At 40.1% G+C, this 18738-nt stretch overlaps 1 protein-coding gene across 48 annotated transcripts in view; it reads right to left on the bottom strand.

The window, feature by feature from the left end:
• Positions 1 to 18738, bottom strand: part of ARPP21 (cAMP regulated phosphoprotein 21) — a 203904-nt gene that overhangs the window by 65262 nt on the left and 119904 nt on the right. For 31 of the 48 annotated variants that reach the window (XM_072033133.1, XM_072033122.1, XM_072033110.1 and 28 more), the window contains 5 exons: positions 13526 to 13634; positions 11536 to 11637; positions 4918 to 4955; positions 2820 to 2879; positions 48 to 280 (listed from right to left, as the gene is read on the bottom strand). In XM_072033133.1, coding sequence (XP_071889234.1) covers positions 48 to 280; positions 2820 to 2879; positions 4918 to 4955; positions 11536 to 11637; positions 13526 to 13634 — 542 coding nt within the window. The remainder of the gene's footprint in view (positions 1 to 47; positions 281 to 2819; positions 2880 to 4917; positions 4956 to 11535; positions 11638 to 13525; positions 13635 to 18738) is intronic. The other 17 variants (XM_072033134.1, XM_072033125.1, XM_072033129.1 and 14 more) reach the window with 10 other exon arrangements.

Raw genomic sequence — 18738 nt, 5'->3', positions numbered from 1 at the left:
CTTATCACCCATGACAAAGTGTACTGTGAACCCAATACAGTACTAGCTACCTGTTTTAGACAGTTTGCCGGTACTTTTGTTACTTGATGAGCTATCTCCTCTTGTCAGGACGGTTATGCCACCAAAACTTGCTGTCTTTGTTATGGCTGGCTTCAAATTTCGATTTGAACTGTCTGAGTCTGTGCTGCTCCATGGCCTCTGGTGGTCTGTCCACTTCAATTCATTCTCCGTACTGCTCTGCCGACTGCCAGATGCCTTCCCCGAGCTATCTCTGTTACCCCTGCAGACATCAGAAAACAGATTTATGCACACACACACACACACACCAAAAAAAAAAAAAAAAAGACAACAGGGCAGAGCCTATCTCTGGGTACTCTGCAGTGAGCCTACTGAAGAAAAAGAAATACTCTGTACTTATAGAAGCATGCATAGAAGGGGGAATTAGACCCCAATACTCATCCACCTTCAGCAACTTAACACTGTTGTAGCTCTTGTGGTAGTGGTATAAGCAGCACTTACTGCTGCTTCCCTCTTGCATATATCCCAAGAGCATTTCACTAGACAGGACTGATGAAGCAATATTACATAGGACTGACATAGCACTTCTATTGCCTGTTGATTATCTCCTCCTGCAGAAAATCCCTCACTCACTCCTTCTCTCTTCGCTGTCCATCAACTGTACAGTTTTCCTCTATAAATTCACCTGCCCTCTGGCCTGGTCTTCACATCCACCCTCTTCAATTCTTTTGCAGCTTGTCACCACTCACCTGCCTCTTCATCTGCTCTGCAAAGTGATCCAACCCCCTTCCCTAAATGTGTCCTTTTAGCTCCTAGCATGACCCCAAACTCTTCAATGCTAATGCTCCATTTAGAGATCCCATCAGTTTTGGGATCATATTCCTCCTCTATGTCCCAACTTTAAGTTGCAAAAAGCTCTAGGTAAGGACTACCTGTCCTTAAACAGCTGTAAAGCAGCCAGTGCACCATGCATGGTAACACAGCAAAAGGAGCAGAGAGCAGAAACCAGAGGAGAATTTGACTTACTTGTGATGAATAGCTTATATTGTGCTGCTAAAATGACAAAACCAGCATGCCTACTACAGCCATTATCCCAAGTGAGGCTAATAACACTGACTTTTGGAAGGCTTTTAGAAGACATTTCCCAACCCTCTGTCTTATTTCACACTCTAATACCTTGCAGGCTCAAGGTACTTTCTACAAATCAAAAGAATGAGACTGCTTCTACTCTCCACCTCCCCAGTCCCCTTCTCCTTGCAAATGTAGCTCTTGCTCTCTACTTGGAGAACCTGCCAAGCTGTGCCCTTGAGGACGTGAAGGAGCAGGGTGTCAAAGACAAAATCAGGCTGACACATTCCTTGCCTGTGATCAGAGCCTCACACCAATGTGATTTGGCAGTGTTTACCTGTTCACCTTTGCTATACCCAGACAATGGGAAAGCACAAAGAGAAACAGCACAGAAGCAACAACATTAAAAAAAATAAAAATAAAAAAGAAAAAGATTTTAAAAAGAAACTATCCTGCAGATTTAATTGGAAATAAAAAGATGTATAGTATTTACAAATTCTTTTGCATTCTTGTGCTTAAAACTTAGTATATATATAAAAAAAAAAATCGTATATTTATATTCTAGTGAAAAAACAGGGAGAGAAAATTAATGCTTCTATATCCCAGTTCTCTATTTCCTATTTGCTCCCCAAACCTGAATACATATTAGTTATTAAAAGCCTGTGCATGGACATTTTTGATGCCTCCTTACTCCTTCATGCCTAGTCCAAAACCCTCAGATCATCAAGACTAGCCTAAAGCATGGAGAATTTTTCTGCCTGTGGCCATGGGATGCATCTCCAGCTCTTTTCCTCCTTCAGTGGTCTTCTCACCTCTGCGGCTGCTGTGCAGACATGCACAGTTGACAAACACAAGTACACATCAAATAAACCTGCCTCCTTGCACCTCATAGTGAGAAATTATGTGATACAAATTATTCACACTTAGAGTGACAGACTACCACTGCTACATATGCAAACAACAATGCATAGATGAGCATAGTGATCACTCTACTTCTACCTAGCTATCCCCATGCTTGGTGAAGAACATGCTTCTGAAAGCATTTGTTACTTCTGCCTGCTCTGATTAAGATTTGTCCTGGTTTATTGGTTGATTATAGTGAACTCTGGTTGATTTAAACCTGTGGGTGCTTCTGGTGTGGGAAGCGTGTCTGCCTAAGCCCCTCAGAGGAACTCAGGTTGGGTCTTCCACTGCTCCAGCATTCTCCATGAAAATCTGGACTGATTCCTTGGGTCACGGGATGTCATTTGGGATATGGGATACATCTGAGTGTTCTCTAGGCAGAGGGAACAAGGGTTTGGATGGGAAAGGACACAAAACTTTTCAAAACACTTCTGCTCTAAATTCAATACTTCAACGAGTTTTAAGTCAGTATATTTTTATTAGAGCTTTTAATAAAACAATGAAAAGAAAAAAAGGTCAGGCTAGGCACTAGTCTGTGAAACATGCCCGAACCAAAGCAGAATGAACTTCCACCAGTCACAGTCACCACCAAATTGTGTCAGTCCAAGCAGATGACTGAACCAATGATCAGTAAAGCCAAAGGAAGTTTTGTTGTGACCTCCCCACTCAGAGAGCACAGGATCGGCAGAATAACAACTTTGTTCTCTGTGCTCCCTTTCAGACAGAAAAATGATACACCCAGACCCGTCAAGGTATCCCTTGATGAGGACACAGGTAGAATCAGAAGTGAGAGTTACTGGGAAATGTTAAATATAGTAAGCCATACAAACCTAAACAGCTGTCTTTTCTTATGGGTATCATTGCATATACTACTGTCTTCCAAGAGCCTACTGAAAAATGAAAAGAAAGATTATGGTAGCACATACAGTCATACGAATTTCTCGTATCTGTAAAATTACATTTAGTTTCGAGCATCTTCCCATTTGCCTGATTAAAAGTTAAAGAACCAAAGCTAAAATTGCCCCCCCACCCCACCCACACGCAGTCAACAGAACATAAGAAATGTCAACCAGGGAGGCTGAAGGCCATTTATTTCCCATTACCAAGCAAGGTAGTTCTCAGAAGCCAAAGAACTATATTTCTACCTCCAAAAGAAAATTAATAAAAATATCACCTAATAAGAAAAAAATACAAGCCAGCAAAATACCACATATACTTGTATGTACTTGCAAAGTCCTTTGGAAGTCTCTGCAGCTCAGATAAATGCTCAAGTTATCTGATGAAAAGAGGCAAAACACTTAAACCTATACGTACTTTCACCAGTACAGTAAATCAACAAGATTGCTCATATGCAGAGAGCTAAGTATGAGTTTAAGTGTTTCACCTGGCCACAGGCTGTAAGGCATGCAGCAAGAAAAAGCAGTGTTCTGAGGGATGCAGCAGAGGTCTCTCTCCGGATAATAGTGCTGATGGTAACACAAGTCCAAATTTCACCCTGGCCTTTTACTGATCTCCACCCGAGTGTGTATTCTCACACTGGAAAGCTGGTAATCCAGTTCACAGGTTCAAATGAAGTGAACCACATGCAGACATCAGAACTGGTCACGTTCACCTGCACACAAAAGTGTGTGACTTGATGCACATGAAACTGAGGCCTGGCTATGAAGTTCATCATTTATTCCTCAGAGGTTCCCATCTTACACTTAGCAGCACAGTAGCTAAGCTTACTGACTTGGGAACATCTTATTTTGTGTTTTCAGGGTTCCTTTGTTACAATTTTGATTTATTTTAACAAAACATTATCTCCACAGTCATGATAAAGAAGCAGCAGCTGAGGTAATATCCTTGGCTCTCAGAAGACAAAGTGGTTAGGTAGCTGTGGCCATTCTTTAAGGGACACCCCTCCTTCCACTGTAAGGACTGTTCCATCAGAAAGGCTGTTTTCTACTGTTACTGTGGAGTCATTTACCATGGTAACAGCCTTACCCACAAATGACAAAAATAAGGATGGACAAAAATAGAAATACTGTAAAAGATGATCTTCCCTTCCTCAAGCCAGTGATGATCAGTTTTAACACCTGCATAGGACAGAGTTGGGCTAGCACTGCTCCAGCACTTGCCAGTGGAATCCCCAGTATTTTGACTGAAAGCCTTATTTGCCATAAAGGCACACAGTTTCTACAATCTTCAACACAGTTATGCTTATTTATGGCTGCTACAAAGCTAACGCTTAGTATTCTGTACATCTTCATAATTAACACAGTTTCTTCTTCCCTTTGCTTTAAGTGGATTTATTATAACGAACATCCATAAGAACCACCACACAGTAATGACAAAGTAACATTTGGCTCAGATACTATCATTTCATTATTACACTGCAGGAGTAAAGCAGGTGGAATCTGGGGGCTCCTCAGCTATCACAAGCAACAAGTAAAGTCAATGCTGCCACTCGGCCCCACAGGAAAGCAGGTTAAACACCAGAAACAGAAATGTGGTGCATAAATACAATCATCCAGCTGCTGCTGCTAGAGTGGTGTTTAAAGATAAATTAAATTCTGAAGGCATTCCAGAGAGAGATTAGTCACCTGAAATAAAACATTAGATGGGCTTTTTCCTACACCACCACCACAACCACTTTTTAAACTGAAAGGCAAAGTGTTGGAAAAGCAGCACTAATACCTTTCTTATCTGCTCAAATATAGCTTTGAAAGGCAAACTCTTCCTTGCCCATACCCCCGTGCCCCACACCCCTCTTTAAGCAGAAAAACACTTCAGATAATATAGATTATGAATCTGCGCAGTGCTCTTTGCATTAAGATAAGCAGCTAAGGATACACAAAATAATAGAGAGCAACAGCTAAGCATTATTTTGTTTTTTAAAAAGCAAGCTTTTTTTTTTTTTTTTTTTTTTTTTTTTTTTTTTTTTACCTGTTTTCCACAAAAAGGTTTTCCTGGGAGCAAACTGACTGAAAAATAAAAAAGGCATTGTATCAGACGTTCTAGATATGCTCTGCTGTTCCAATTCCTTCCTTGATTTTAGAATTTTCTCCCCTGTTCAGGCTTAAGGGGATTTCAATTCATGCATCACTTGCATTTGCAGAAGACAAGAGGGGAAAAAAGGTCAAAAATAAGGTCAGGCCAGTAAAATAAATTTCATGCATTACAACACATTGCCAATAAGGGGTCTCAGTTTGGAAACAAACTGAAACTTCTCAGTCCTGGGATCAGAAGAAGGCAGTATGTGCAAAATACTGGCGATTCAAAGGGAAAACATATTTTTCCTAAATAATATAAGGTTCCACTAGTCTGCCCTACCAGACATAAGGTTACAGAATAGCACAGAGCTGCAGGTAGGGAGGACAAACAGGAGGAGAGCATGCAAAATCGACAAAGTTCTTCAAAGAGAGAGAATATGCTGCAGTACCTAGAAATACTAAGTGTTTCACTTGGAGAGGAAACAGCCATACCCACATTGAGATATAAAACAATGATAATGATATTCACAATAATATTAACATCAATAACAACATCTATTTTAAAAGGTTATCTGATGGAGGACTTAGATCCCAAGAAAGGTGAAGGGCTCAGAAGAAATAAATGCTATTGGCAAGTGTGTAATTCTTTTGGGGTTACTTTTTTTTTTTTTTTTTTTTTTTTCCTGCAGAGAAATGAAGCTGCGCTCAAATTTGCTTGAATAATTCTCCCTCTTTGATTTTTTCATTTCCCCCCCACTTCATGTTCTCTACACAACGTGCCTCATAGCTGTCACATGGATTATATATCCATGAGGTACAGAAGAAAGGACAGTCAGTACGTGCAAAGAATTTAAATGAAAAGCAAAGGGTGGAGGGCAACACAGATGACACCCATCCCTTCCAAAACAGTGGAACTCAGCTCAGAGAATAACGGAATGGCATCATTAGACATCTCAAATCTTAATTCTATAGGAAATGCATGGATTTGGGATGTTCCTGTTTCAAGACTGGTCAGCTAATTACCTACTCAAAGAGCCCTGGCTAACACCAGAACCAACACCATACTTGCTCCCAAGGCCTCAGCAAACAGATTGGCAAAGTTTTCCCTTGGTATAAGCCAGCACCACAGCCAGTGCCATTGCATCAATACACCCAAGGAAAGAATTCAGCCCTGAGAAAGCAGCACAGTTTCTTGTTAGCACTGTAATTTGTCCACCCATCACCTGTGTGGGGAATGCTATCTGCAGGAGACAGCTCCATGGTGTAGGGGCTTCCCAGGTAAGCTCCTACCTCTCACTCCAGCTGGAAGTGAGGAATTCCAGAGGAAACATCAACACACAGGTCTCTAGGCTATATTGGTGGCAAATGTGTGTCTCATTAGCACAAAGCCTCAGAACGTCAGGGTCACAGTCTCCATTGCCAGGGACCAATTTCCAACTGCCTACAGTAGACCTACGGTTTCACCCCAAGATGAGAGAAGACACAAACTGTTCCACCTAGTATGTTTTTGCACAGCTATAACACAGCATCTTCTCCCATTTTGTGTACCTTATTCATGAACAATGTGACTATGCAGACTTCTGCACAAACTACATACAAGCCTACTGAAATTACCCTATGGGCTTGTATAACCTCAGCTGTGGGACTGTCTTCTCTTTGAGGTTCACAATGGGCACTTGTGCAGTAACTTCAGTGCAGTCACACACCCAAAGTAGCCTTACAGCTGCTCTTGCAGATCAAGTGAGTAAAAACCTAAAACCTCAGCTTCAACCAGAGTACTGGTCAGCATCCCCACCAAGTTACAGAAGCAAAGGGGCACGTACCTGCCTGCAAAAGTAGTATTTTTTAATTATTATTATCATTTTACCTTTTAGGTTTTCCAATACATGGGCATAAAGCAGAATTCATATGAGATTTTTATAATTTATTAAGCAAGCAGAGAGGTTTTCTCCCTTTACAGTGTCTTGATGGGAACCATTACAAATTGCATTATAGACCTATGGACAGATTCTGTAATTACTTCATTTGTCTTCCTGGCTGAAGATGCTGGCACAGGGTCACCAATCCTTGGAAACTATTTTGCAGTACGGGCATGAGCCTAAGAAGACAGGCAGGATTTTTTTTGTTGTTGTTGTTTGCTTGTTGTTGTTGTTGTTGTTTTTATTATTATTATGTTGTTGTTGTTGTTGTTATTCATAGTGTTAAAAAATCACATGGTTAAGCAGCTCTGGATAGCAATTTAGCTACTACAAGATCACGACTGGCTTTTCTGATATACAGCAACAGTAACCTTCCTAGTGCTTTAAACTGAACATTAAGTACACAGCACAGCTATTGTCAAAAATATTTTTAACACTTGGTTCTCATACACTGATCAAAGATACTGACAACAAATCTACAAAAGGAAAAAAAGATATGCAAGATTATTTACAAATTCACCTCCTCGAGGGCCTCTACATGCCAGATTTCTATTGGGGTTCTTTGTATGACTAATTGTCATTTATGAAACTAGTCTTTTACTCTTCAATTTCCCAGAACCTTTTCAAGTCTCAATGTGCATCAGCCTTGCCAGTGCACTAAGCATACTGGGGGTTGCTGTTCTTGTTTTTAATTGCATTAGCCAAGATAACTATTAACATGCAGCAATATCCTGCATTGGATACCATCAGATAACCATCTGCATGTCAGTTAACAAGACGTGATAGATCTCAGGCTTCCAACTAATGTTTATTGCCTGATCTGCAACAACAAAGGCAGGCTCTGTACAGCAGTCTTAATACCTATTGGCTTATGGTAGCCAACACAAGGTATGTCTTTGTTTTGGCTTTATTTTAAAAGCTCTTCTTCCTATTATAATGATAGGACAGGGTGTAGCCAGCTTTTCATACTTTATTCTGTGACTCTTGAATCAGAGAGCAAAAATATCCTCAATGTTTTCTTAAGCAAAGGAATCATGACTTGATTTATCTAAAGGATCTGTCTCTTCATAATACACTACTTAGTCAAAAACAGCCATTACAACAAACAAACAAAAATAAAAAGTGTGATGTATTTCATTTAATAAGTTCCATGTGTACCATGGGCAATTCTAGCATTTGTGTAATTAATAAAGCATCTACATTTTTCAGTGAATAAACAATAATTACTAGAGAATGCATTTATGAACAATGGATGTGATTTATGTGATTCTGGCTCATGAGGTTATACATTGCATTAACCTCAAATAATGAAATTTCCCTTAAGTAATTTGATTGCTAGTCTTTAGAATCAATTTTCTGCATGCTTAAAAGCCAAATGCACTATACCATTTACACACACATTTGAGATTCTCATTTAAATCTAATATTTGGATTGATGCATACAGAAAGAACAACATATACATTTTTATTCTTTTAGATTGTTCAAGGGTGGGGGAGGCAATTAGTTTTTCAATGTACTAAAAACAACTGAAGCAGTTCAGATGAGAAACTTCTTTTCAAGACCCAGATGCTCCAGGTTCTCTGTTCCAGTGTACTTTTTTGTAAAATTCACAAGGTGTCGTAAAGCTAGGTTTCCAATAAAGTAAGTTTTATGAAAGGATGATTGTAGGCTTTACAATAGAATGACAGAGCTCACACAGTGCTGCTTTATTGTTAGCAGGCTGAAAAGTTTAGGAAGTACATGCTTTGCAGTTCTTATTTCAGTGAGCTTAAGTGATCAAATGCATTAAATATTTGTTCATCGACCCTTATATTTTGATCTTCATTAATCCTTTATTCACCAATCCTTTCATTAAAATAATTCATTAACATGCTTTTCTCTCAGTCCCTGCCACCTGCTATGACTCTACACGACAGGAGTCATTAAAACCTCCAGCTCCCCTTATCAAAATTAATGATAGCCAACACAGCAGATGGAAAACTTGACAGAGAGTGTAATTTAAACTGACTAATATCAGACTAATCATCATAAGGGCTGTCATAATGATGGCATTATTCATGAACATATTTATTTTGTTAAAACTTCCACTTGGAGATGAAGATGTCTGGTGCACTAGAGTGCTGCAAAAATAAAATAATCAAAAGAAGGGCAAGCAAGCTTTCTGTTAACCAACATGTGAGGGCCACGTTAAGACATTTTTCACAGCACTAGTAACATGCACAGAATTTTTTTCCCCTGTAACTGGGCTGCCTTTTTCTCCTAAATTTTGTTCTAAATTCTGATTCTTGGTCTGATAGGTTGCCCAGAGTTTGGGATACTTGAGGCATATTTAGAGTAATGCTAGATGAAAGAAGTTATGGCAGTATTCTTGACCTTCATTGCTGCCCTTTGGAGACTTCTCATGCAAACCTTCTTCATGCATACTCTAATTAGAAGTGAAATATCTGTAATCCACTTTCTAAGGTTCATAAGCAAGGCACTAATAAAAGCTTGACTACAGGAGTGTGAATAGCATAGAGATAATAAGAATACTGTATGACTAATCGTTCCCTGTCTCTCTTTCTGTGTCTGTAATTTGCAAGATGACAAGACTTACATGCTTAGGCACCTACCTCAGAGAAACGTGGGGAAATAACAATCACAAAATTCTCTAAAACTATGAAGTCCTACATGCAGCAAGTGGCTACCTATGATATGAAGCCCCTCTTAAAATTGACCAAAAAATTATATTGTTCACTACTACAACACCTTGACATCACCCTAGAAACACCTCATCTGCGAGGAGTGTTCCACCCAAAAAAATCTCAGCTAAGAAACAAATTCCTATTCATATTATTAGTACTGAATTAGTGCTGAAATTCACTGCAACATGATGTATTCCTGGCTCACTAGCACCTGCAACAGCAGAGAGAGAGAGAGAGAGAATGAATGGATATGAGAGAGAGAGGGAGAGATATCTACATTGCTGATCTTTAAAAAAGCTCACTCCCAATCCATTTAAGATGCCTACCACAAACCACACTGTCACTTGCTACTTGGAGATGCTAACCCAAAAGATCACACCAACCTCCAGCTGTGGGCAACTACAAGCTCACCACTTGCCTGCCCTCAAAAGTTCACAAGTCTAAAGATAAAAACAGCAGCACATTGGGGAATGAGTTTCAGCACACTTCTCCAGCCACTTCAGTTTCCCAGCCTGGCATTTCTAGCTGCTGCTTGTGATATAAATGACTTTTTTTGGATACAACTTTCCATGTGGTATTTTTAATGATGTTTTGCCTCATTTGCAGTCTGCTTCAACCCTCCCCCTCCTTTTTTTTTTTTTTTTTTTTTTTTTTAAATATTTTTGGTTTTGCAAAAGCTCCTTTGTTATAAGCCATAAACTGCAACTTTCATATAGGAAACAGGTTGCAAAAAGAGGATCAAGAATGACTCAGCAACTCTATTGTATATATTATGACAACAGTTACATCAGACCCACATGCTGAAAGCATAATGCAAACTGAAGGACTTCTGCTTTTACTGGGACTTTCACAGTTAAGAAAGAAAAAGCCAGCCTACAAACATTCAGCAAACTACTTATAAACAAGCAAAATTACTTATCACAAATGAGACAACACACCTTAAAACTATAGAATGTATTCTGATACAGCACAAATAATTCAGATGTGTGAAACTCCAAAACCAGAGCAATATAAAAGGACACCTTAAAGAGGTATTAGTCCTGCAACTTATGAACAGATTTAATTTAAAAGGACACTGCCAAATATGATTCAGTAAGTTTTAATTAATTTTGTTCCCACCTTCCTCTAAGTGAAAGAGCTTCCACTGAGATGTGAGATAAAACAATAAAATGTTAACTTCCCCCACTTCTTTCTTCTCTCCCCTTTTAGGATCCTTTCATTACAGTAGTACAGCAAATTACATTTTTCTTTTTTTTCAGAAACATGAGGTAGAGCTCACAGATGTTTCTTATTTAAATGTTTTCATGTAGCTTTGTTGTGAAAGTTCTCATTTTTTTGGTAACACAGGAATTACAATGCCATTTCCTTTTTATTTCTTTCACAGTAAAATCATCAACAACAACTCTTTCTGGTGGCAGAAATAGTTGGTCATTTTTTAAAAAAAGTGCAACTTCACATTTAACCCCTGTTTTTTCTTTGTTCTTATGTCCTCAGTCCTACAGCAGTGGCCTAAAACACATAACCATCAGGAGGCTCTGCAGAATACTGCTTGAAAAAAATTGATCTAGCTAGAGGCATATGTGATCCTACTACTTGAAATCATTGAGAGTGTCCATTTAAATCACTGCTCTTTGGTTGGCAAAAGAGAAGGAAAAAGAAAACCTTGACCACACAAACACAAACATTCAAAGAAGCAGGATAAGCACTCCTTGGACAACATGCTGGGTCTCATCTCTTCTCTCTATCCATCTCTTTGCAACTCTTATCACCATCATCTCCTCCTCCTCCAGAAAGCAAGCTCAGCACTTCTCAAGCTCCTCTAAGAGCCTCTTCTCCAGGTGCCTGTCCCTGTCATCTCCAGCTCCACAGTGCAAATCCAGTTGCAGCATTCACATTGGAGGGGGAGAATACTGTCTGACTACCAGGAAAGGTATGGCACTAAAGGGACAATGAAAACAACTACTCACATCTTGTGCAAATATTCTCTCCCTCACTCTCTGATACTCCTCTTCTCTCTCTTCAATTGATTTACTTCGTCTGTCATCTCTAAATGGAAGAATTCTGTTTTGCTGAGCAGAAAAAAAACCAGGAGGGTTATATAAGTTGAGCTGTTAAAAACTGCCATTAAGAAACTGTCAGCTGAGAATAATCAATGTTCACTCAAACAAATGAAGCATGAAAATGATAGCTTTCATTCCTACAGTGGTGCACAAAGCACCGTGTCTTGGGCTGGGCACCCAAAGCTTTCCAGGTAGATGCTGCCCGCAGAGTCAAGGGGCTGAAAGGAGGCTTTCTGCTCAATGCATGTGAACCTGCAGTCCTAAATTCAGATGTTCTCACCCCAAGCCTAAGTGCCATTGCTTTTGACTGCTACCATTTCTCATCTCTCCTAGGGGCATGAGGAGCAGGGGGGATGGCAGTACTGTGCTACCTATGGCTTTCTCAAGGAAGAAAAGAGGGACACCAGGCAATAAGAACTAAACTATAAGCCCTAAAAGAAACCCACCAAAAGCTGTCTTGACAAGGAGAAGTCCCAAATGTTTGGCATAAGACTTTTAGCCATTTCCACACCACAAGGAACATTTAACTTCAGTTTCACTGGGAAAATTGTGGTCCCTTTAGCCCCTAAATAAACCACAGTGCAGGAAATGGCTGTGTCCTGAGAGAGGGAGGGAACAGAGGAGGATCCCCAGCAAGAAAGGCTTCATTTGCAATTAGATTTCAAGCATTGCTCTTTCTCCACCCAACCAGCACCTTGTGAAATTGGTCATGCTGCTTTCCTTAGGTTGATCCCCACATTCACCACACCCTGAAAATGTCTGGGTTTTGTTTTCGAAGCCAACTGAGATGCAGCATAACTGGCAAGGCTGCTATATACAATGTAAAGACAAGGGGAAAAACAAAACAAAACAGAACAAAAAGTAAAACAAAACAAAACAAACAAAACAAAAAAGGAAAATCAGTCATTTACTGAAAACACGAAGGAGAGTGCCAATTCAGAGACTCATTGGCAAGTACCTCCAACAAATACAGCCTAAGCAAAGAAAACACACACAGTCTACTTACCTGTGAGAATTTTCTCAGAACAGCAATTCACGTCAGAACCCGTTTTGATTTTTATTTTTCTGGTTTGTTAATATATTCCACATACACAGGTTGCATGAGATCAAAACAGCACAACACTCGCTTGTGAAGGAAGCACAAATGCACGGGTATCCCTGGCACTCCCCTAGGCATCTGACTCACCTATGGCAATGTAGTGTTATAGGACAAGCAACACAGGGAGACACTTCTGCCACAGTACATGCACAACAAGCAAGTAAGTCATACAGACAAGTAAAACATGGTGAGGGCAAAGGAGAAGGGAGGGAACTAAAAGATGAAACAGATTCTTCTTTGGTCAAAACTTATTTTAGGATGGTTTAAAAAGCAACCTGGCCTCACCATCACATGTTTGTTTGGGGCTTTTTTTTTTCTCCTTTTTGGGCTACACCAGTTTATCATCGGTCCATACTGAAATCCAACTCTGAATGGGTACAACTGAAGGAGAAAGCTGTAGGGAGTGGAACAACTGCCATAGTTACGCAAGACATTTAGTAATGCAACTGACACAGCCTTTCCACACAGCCTGGAGCTTCGGCATTCTCCCCCCTGTAGGCATGCAGCAAGTCCTGTGCCAAGCAAACCACCCATGCAGACCCACATACTGCCACGGCTGAAGCAGCCACACCAGGGCTCAATGCTACCCACAGTACGTACACCAGAGGAGGCTGGGGGGATGGGATGGGAGGGCAAAAGGAGGAGGAGGAGGAGGAGGAAGAGAAGAAGAAGGAAGAGGAGGAGGTAGAGAGCAACAACAAAAGAACAACAATAACATCAGTCAGCCCACCTTCAAAAAAAAAAAAAAAAAAAAAAAAACAGAACAAAATTTCAGCAACTCTCGAACCGAGAACCAACCTGATTGTCTTCTTTATCAATACTAGAGTTAGCTCGCTTCAAGATAAATCGCTTCTGGGATTCTTCACCTTTTTCATCTTTTAAATGTTCAGAAAACCTTTGCTCTGGTCTGCCAGCAAAGTAAAACATAGCAATAAAAAAATCTTTCTTTTGGTTTTGGTTTGATCTTTATTTTCTCAGTGCTCTTTGTTTTCACAGAGGCATTCAGTGCAAAACCAGTTAACATTCATGCTCATGGTGAGATGCTGCCTATAAGCTGTCTGGGGCTGTTGCCTCACTGTTTAGTGTTATTGCTATGTATAGCTTTTGTTGCTGTTGTTACTTAGTAAGGAGCAGGAATTTCAAAGTCTTGGTCGCTGAAATATTTAGACTCCCCTCTCTGTGACTGAAGGACAGGAAAACGAATATACTGCACGTTAATTCGCTCCTTCAGTAGCTAGGATCTCTGGCAATGAGAGCTTCATGAAGAGTGCCCACCTTTACAAGTAAGGAAAAACTTGATGTAAATCTTGAGTAAAGCCTGCTTTCTCACTCCTAGCAAACAAAAACAGTAACTGGAGGGACTGATGGTATTTTGCTTAAAGAAATAATTATCTCATCATTGTTAAGTGGGGAAAATTCTCCAGAAGAGTCAGGGATCAATTATTTCACTGATTCAAACCCATCCAGACATTTATTTTTTAAGAGCCAACAAACAATACGCATTTAAAGCTTTGAGTTTCAGCCAGGAGGAGCTGTTTCACATTCTCCCATGTTCACACCTTACATAAAAAGCAAATATTAAGAAGCATCAAATGTCACCGAGCTGATCACTGCCACCCCTTGTAGCTGCTAACAGTGCTCAAGACTGTGCCATTCCTGGACCCAAACCCTCGACCTGTGAAGTCCAACTGATTTCAATAGGACAACCAGCAGCCTCAAGAAATGAAGAGCTGGAATTCATACACTATCACCCATAGATAAATCACAAACTGTTTTTAAAAAGCAGCAGTACAGTGTGTTGTGTCAGAAGGCTTTTATCAGGGAACACAAACCTTGCACTCTGCTGAAGGAGCACTTCTGCTTCTAGCAGCAGCACTCAAAGGAGATGCTTGTGCCTGAGACCTTCATAAAGCAGATACAACTATTACTGACATTAACAGTCCTGAAGAAATCAAATGTAAAATTTACAGAATTCGGTGACTTCATAAATAACTTCTAAAACTCCTCTGCAACTTTAAAATAAAAATCTTGGCTTTGTTTTATTCCAGAATGAAAAATTAAATCTGATGTGTAAGTCAGCCATCATTTTGTTGTTCTATCAGTCAGATTTGCACTTAACTAATTAGCAATGTATTTCTAATCCAAAAACAGCATGTATTCATGCCATAATTACAGTCCATTACAATTCACTCTCAGATGCACAGGAAGCATTTATAATGTACTGTTAAAAATTTAATATTAAGAGACAGCAGCTCTCCTGCCTTGTTTCCTGTAAGAATTTGAAGGACTCCAACATCTTTTCACAATTAGCATTTTGGTGACAAAGTGACAAAACATAATGGCCTCATTTCCACATATTTTGAGAATTCAACCCATCCAGTGCTAACATTTAAGATATCAATCTAAGCATGAAAGTTAGCAGGCTCTCTGAATGCCTTACTGGCCTTAGAATCACAGAACCATCTAGGTTGGAAAGGACCTTCAAGATTACCAGGTCCAACCATCAACCTGACCTACTGAGTCCCTTATTTGGCAAACCCAGAGAGGCTTGGCGCTCCTTAGTCATTAGACTGCATAGTCATTATATCATTACAGGCAGTGGTGATTGCTCATACCAGAAATACTACAAATCCCAATTAATGGACTGCTTGGTAGCTTTCCTGCCTTTGTTCCCATGAATAAGCACTGTACCTGCACAACCAGAAAAGATGCGTTACCTCAGATATTCTGCTCTGAGATCACCAGCAGAAGACTACTGTTTTTCTGGTTTTGTTGCTTAGAACATAAACAAAAATTCTGCAACTGTACTATCAGTGTAAAACATATAGTTGCAAACTATCTGCTACACATTTAACCCATTATAAATTGAGCATAATAAATACTTGGGATTTTAAAATGCAGAAAAAAAGTTTCAAACTTACCAAAATTAGAAAAAAAGCATGAGAAAACAAATTGAGTGTCTCCTCTGACTACTAGCATCTAAATAACAAGTTTTCATATCTCATATATTACTTTCATGTTTTAATCCAATTTTCATTTCTTTAACTGTTTATAAAATCTTTCCACCTGTCAGAAGATGATTAGAAGCACGAGATCAAGCCGCGATCAAGTCTAACCTAATGATCTGGTAATGTTTCTGTTAGTGAAATTGATCTATGAGCCCAGTATGTGATTGATCCCCAGTTGTGAAAAGACATTTGTTTGGGCACAGAGAGCCTGTGTATGTGCAGAGCATTAGGTAACACAGCAGGGCTACGTGAGCCCCATAAGATGACCCACCCCTCTCAGTCATCACTGCAAGTCCATGGTTACCAATTAGGCAGCAAACAGCATAACTAGCTCGATGAACAGGGATGCAAAAGCTGAGGGAAGGCTGTCAAGTGAGAACTGGGACACCACAGCAACAAGCATCTTAGGGCAAACCAACCTGCAGACCTCACCACATAAGTGCTCAATTTCAGAAAATTCAACAATCAGTTGAGACAAGTATGTGATATACAGAGTAATAATTCATGTCAAGAAGATGGCTGATATTAATAAAGAAGGGGGAGATGTGGGAGTGTGGCCATGGGGGTTGACAAGCCCAGTGGTTGGTGATAACGATGATTCGGGAGATGCCATGCCATCGGTTTGCTTGTTCTCCAGCTCTTAAGGCATGGAAGTTGCTGTGTGTTTGCTGGTTACCAGACAAAGTTGTTTGAAAAAGACTGCTATGGGGCAAAGGGTATAAGAGGGGAGCCTGTCCTCAAGATGAAAAGGCAACATGATATAATGAAGTTAGGTCATCAATAAAGAAGTAGAAAGAAGGAATGAACAGGGACAGGCTAGCAGAACAGGCACCAGGACAAGAACAGGGACATTGATCGCCTCATGAAGATAGGTTCGGCCAAACTCAGCAAACTGCTCAGAGAAGCTCGTACAGAAAGTCGCTGGAAACAGGCACAGTGGAGCTGGAAAGAAGCTCAAGCTGAGAGAAGCAGACCCATGCACACAACTGCCCCACACTGATAAGCAGTTGCGCATTATGGAGAATCATATGTCCTTAGAAACAAAGATTGTCCTGGCAACCTTACAGCTTATTCCCTTTATTAACAATCGGACAGTTTATGACCCTGAAATATGGGACCAAATTGAGGTCAAGGTGTGGGACTCTGCTACTAAAAACGACAAGGTTGCAGTGGGATTGCTCGGCAACTGGCGAGCAGTCTCTGAGGCCTTAAAGAGCCATGGGGGACCAGAGTCAGAAACGTGTGGCTTGCCAGACAGTGAGGGAGCTGTGGGTTCTTTTACTGATCCGACTGCTACACCATCGGCCCCTCCGCTGCTACAGACGCCCCCTGGTGACCTGGACGTGCCTTTTGACCCAGGCCCTATTGGCCTTGAAAAGGAGATGGATACGTTTCCCTTCGATCCGGGAAGAATAGGATACATAAGGCCCAAAGGCCGAGTTGCTTAACAATCTAAAGCGAGACATATTGTTCCCATGACTAGCCCTGGAATTCTCCAGTGTTTGTAATCAAGAGAAGGAAAGGAAAACGGAGACTGTTATATGATTTGAGAAAAATTAATGAAGTTATGGAAGATGTGGGAGCACTTCAACCAGGATATTAGCAACTCCAACTGTGCTCCCCCAGTCATGGACATTAGTAGTAATAGACTTAAAGGATTGTTTGTTAAACACTTGCCTTTTAAAACTTTGCCACGTTTATGTTTCAATTGATACCTTTTCTGATTGTACATACGTATAGGCATACTCGGGTTTAGTATGTAAAAGCAGTGTTCTGTATATTTAGAAAGTTTGATGTTAGTGTGTGTGCGTTGGTAGAGCGTAGACTCCCCACGCAGCCAGCACTGTTTACTTGCCTTTTATAAATATTACTAAATTCAGATTGAGTTGTATCTTCATTTATAACAATATCAATGGGATTTTTGTGATATGAAAGTGTACTGAGAAAATCTGAATGTATGACCAATTATACCTTACAGGCTCAGAAACCAACACACAGGGGAGGAGAAAAATGAACGGGGAAGGAAGTTTTTATTTGATACAACCTTTTGATCACCCAAATTTATTATTGCTTGACATTATTGGTGGAATAAACCATCTGTGCCCTAAAGCACAACTTCACAAAAACACAAATCACGTTAAGAGTTCATTTAGGCATTTCCTAGAAGTTGTCAGCTAACCCTCAATATCAGTTAGATGCTTGTTTTCCTGGGGAACAAGTTTCAGAGCAGAACACTGTGTATTTCTTCCTTCCCAGTAAAGTTTTCACTCAGAGAAATTGGTTCTCAGAAGAAATCACTTCTCTTTGCCTTGCATCCTCAGACAGATGCAAAATCCCTTTATCACCCCCCTCAGATCTTCCAAAAGTAAAATAAAAAAAAAGGTAGGTCTTTTCAGCAGGCAAGACCACCTCTCTTCTCTATCCTGCCTAGCAAATTATTCAGGTTGGTATCAGCAGGATACCTACAGAGAGACAACTTCGGTAGGCTCTGCAGCACCCAAACCCTTTGCCATGCAAAGATTCCCTAAATTTCCCAAGCATCTGCAATCCTCTGCAAAGTCTCCTCATGTTGCTCAAAATCTCAGGAAACCTTTTATGTTCCATTTCCTTTCACAATGAAAAAAGAGAATTGATTACAAAATAACTTTTTGGTGAATGATCAGCTTACCCAATTCCCAGACACAGTATGGAAAAGGTCTTGCTACACCTTGGATCAAGTGCATTTGCATTTCTCTTCTGGTTCAGAAGCACTTCTATATACTTTACTGAACTGCCAGGTCCAAGCTTGGGGAAAACATTCAGGTAAAATCTCAGAGCAATATTGCTCCCCATTTCTAGTTGCTGTTCTCCTTTTCTCATGCAATCATTTCAACTCTTTCAGGCTCATTTTTGTGTTCGGGGAGCATTACAATGGTCATTTCAAGGTAAGGGTCAAGTTTCATATTTTTGTGCCCAGAATAATTTCACTGTGTGGATGACCAAGCACTGGCATAGTTTATCCAG

Source organism: Anas platyrhynchos, chromosome 2, assembly GCF_047663525.1.
Source record: "Anas platyrhynchos isolate ZD024472 breed Pekin duck chromosome 2, IASCAAS_PekinDuck_T2T, whole genome shotgun sequence".
NCBI lineage: Eukaryota > Metazoa > Chordata > Aves > Anseriformes > Anatidae > Anas > Anas platyrhynchos.
Note: the sequence above shows the minus strand (reverse complement) of the source record. Positions and strands in the feature narration are given on the sequence as shown.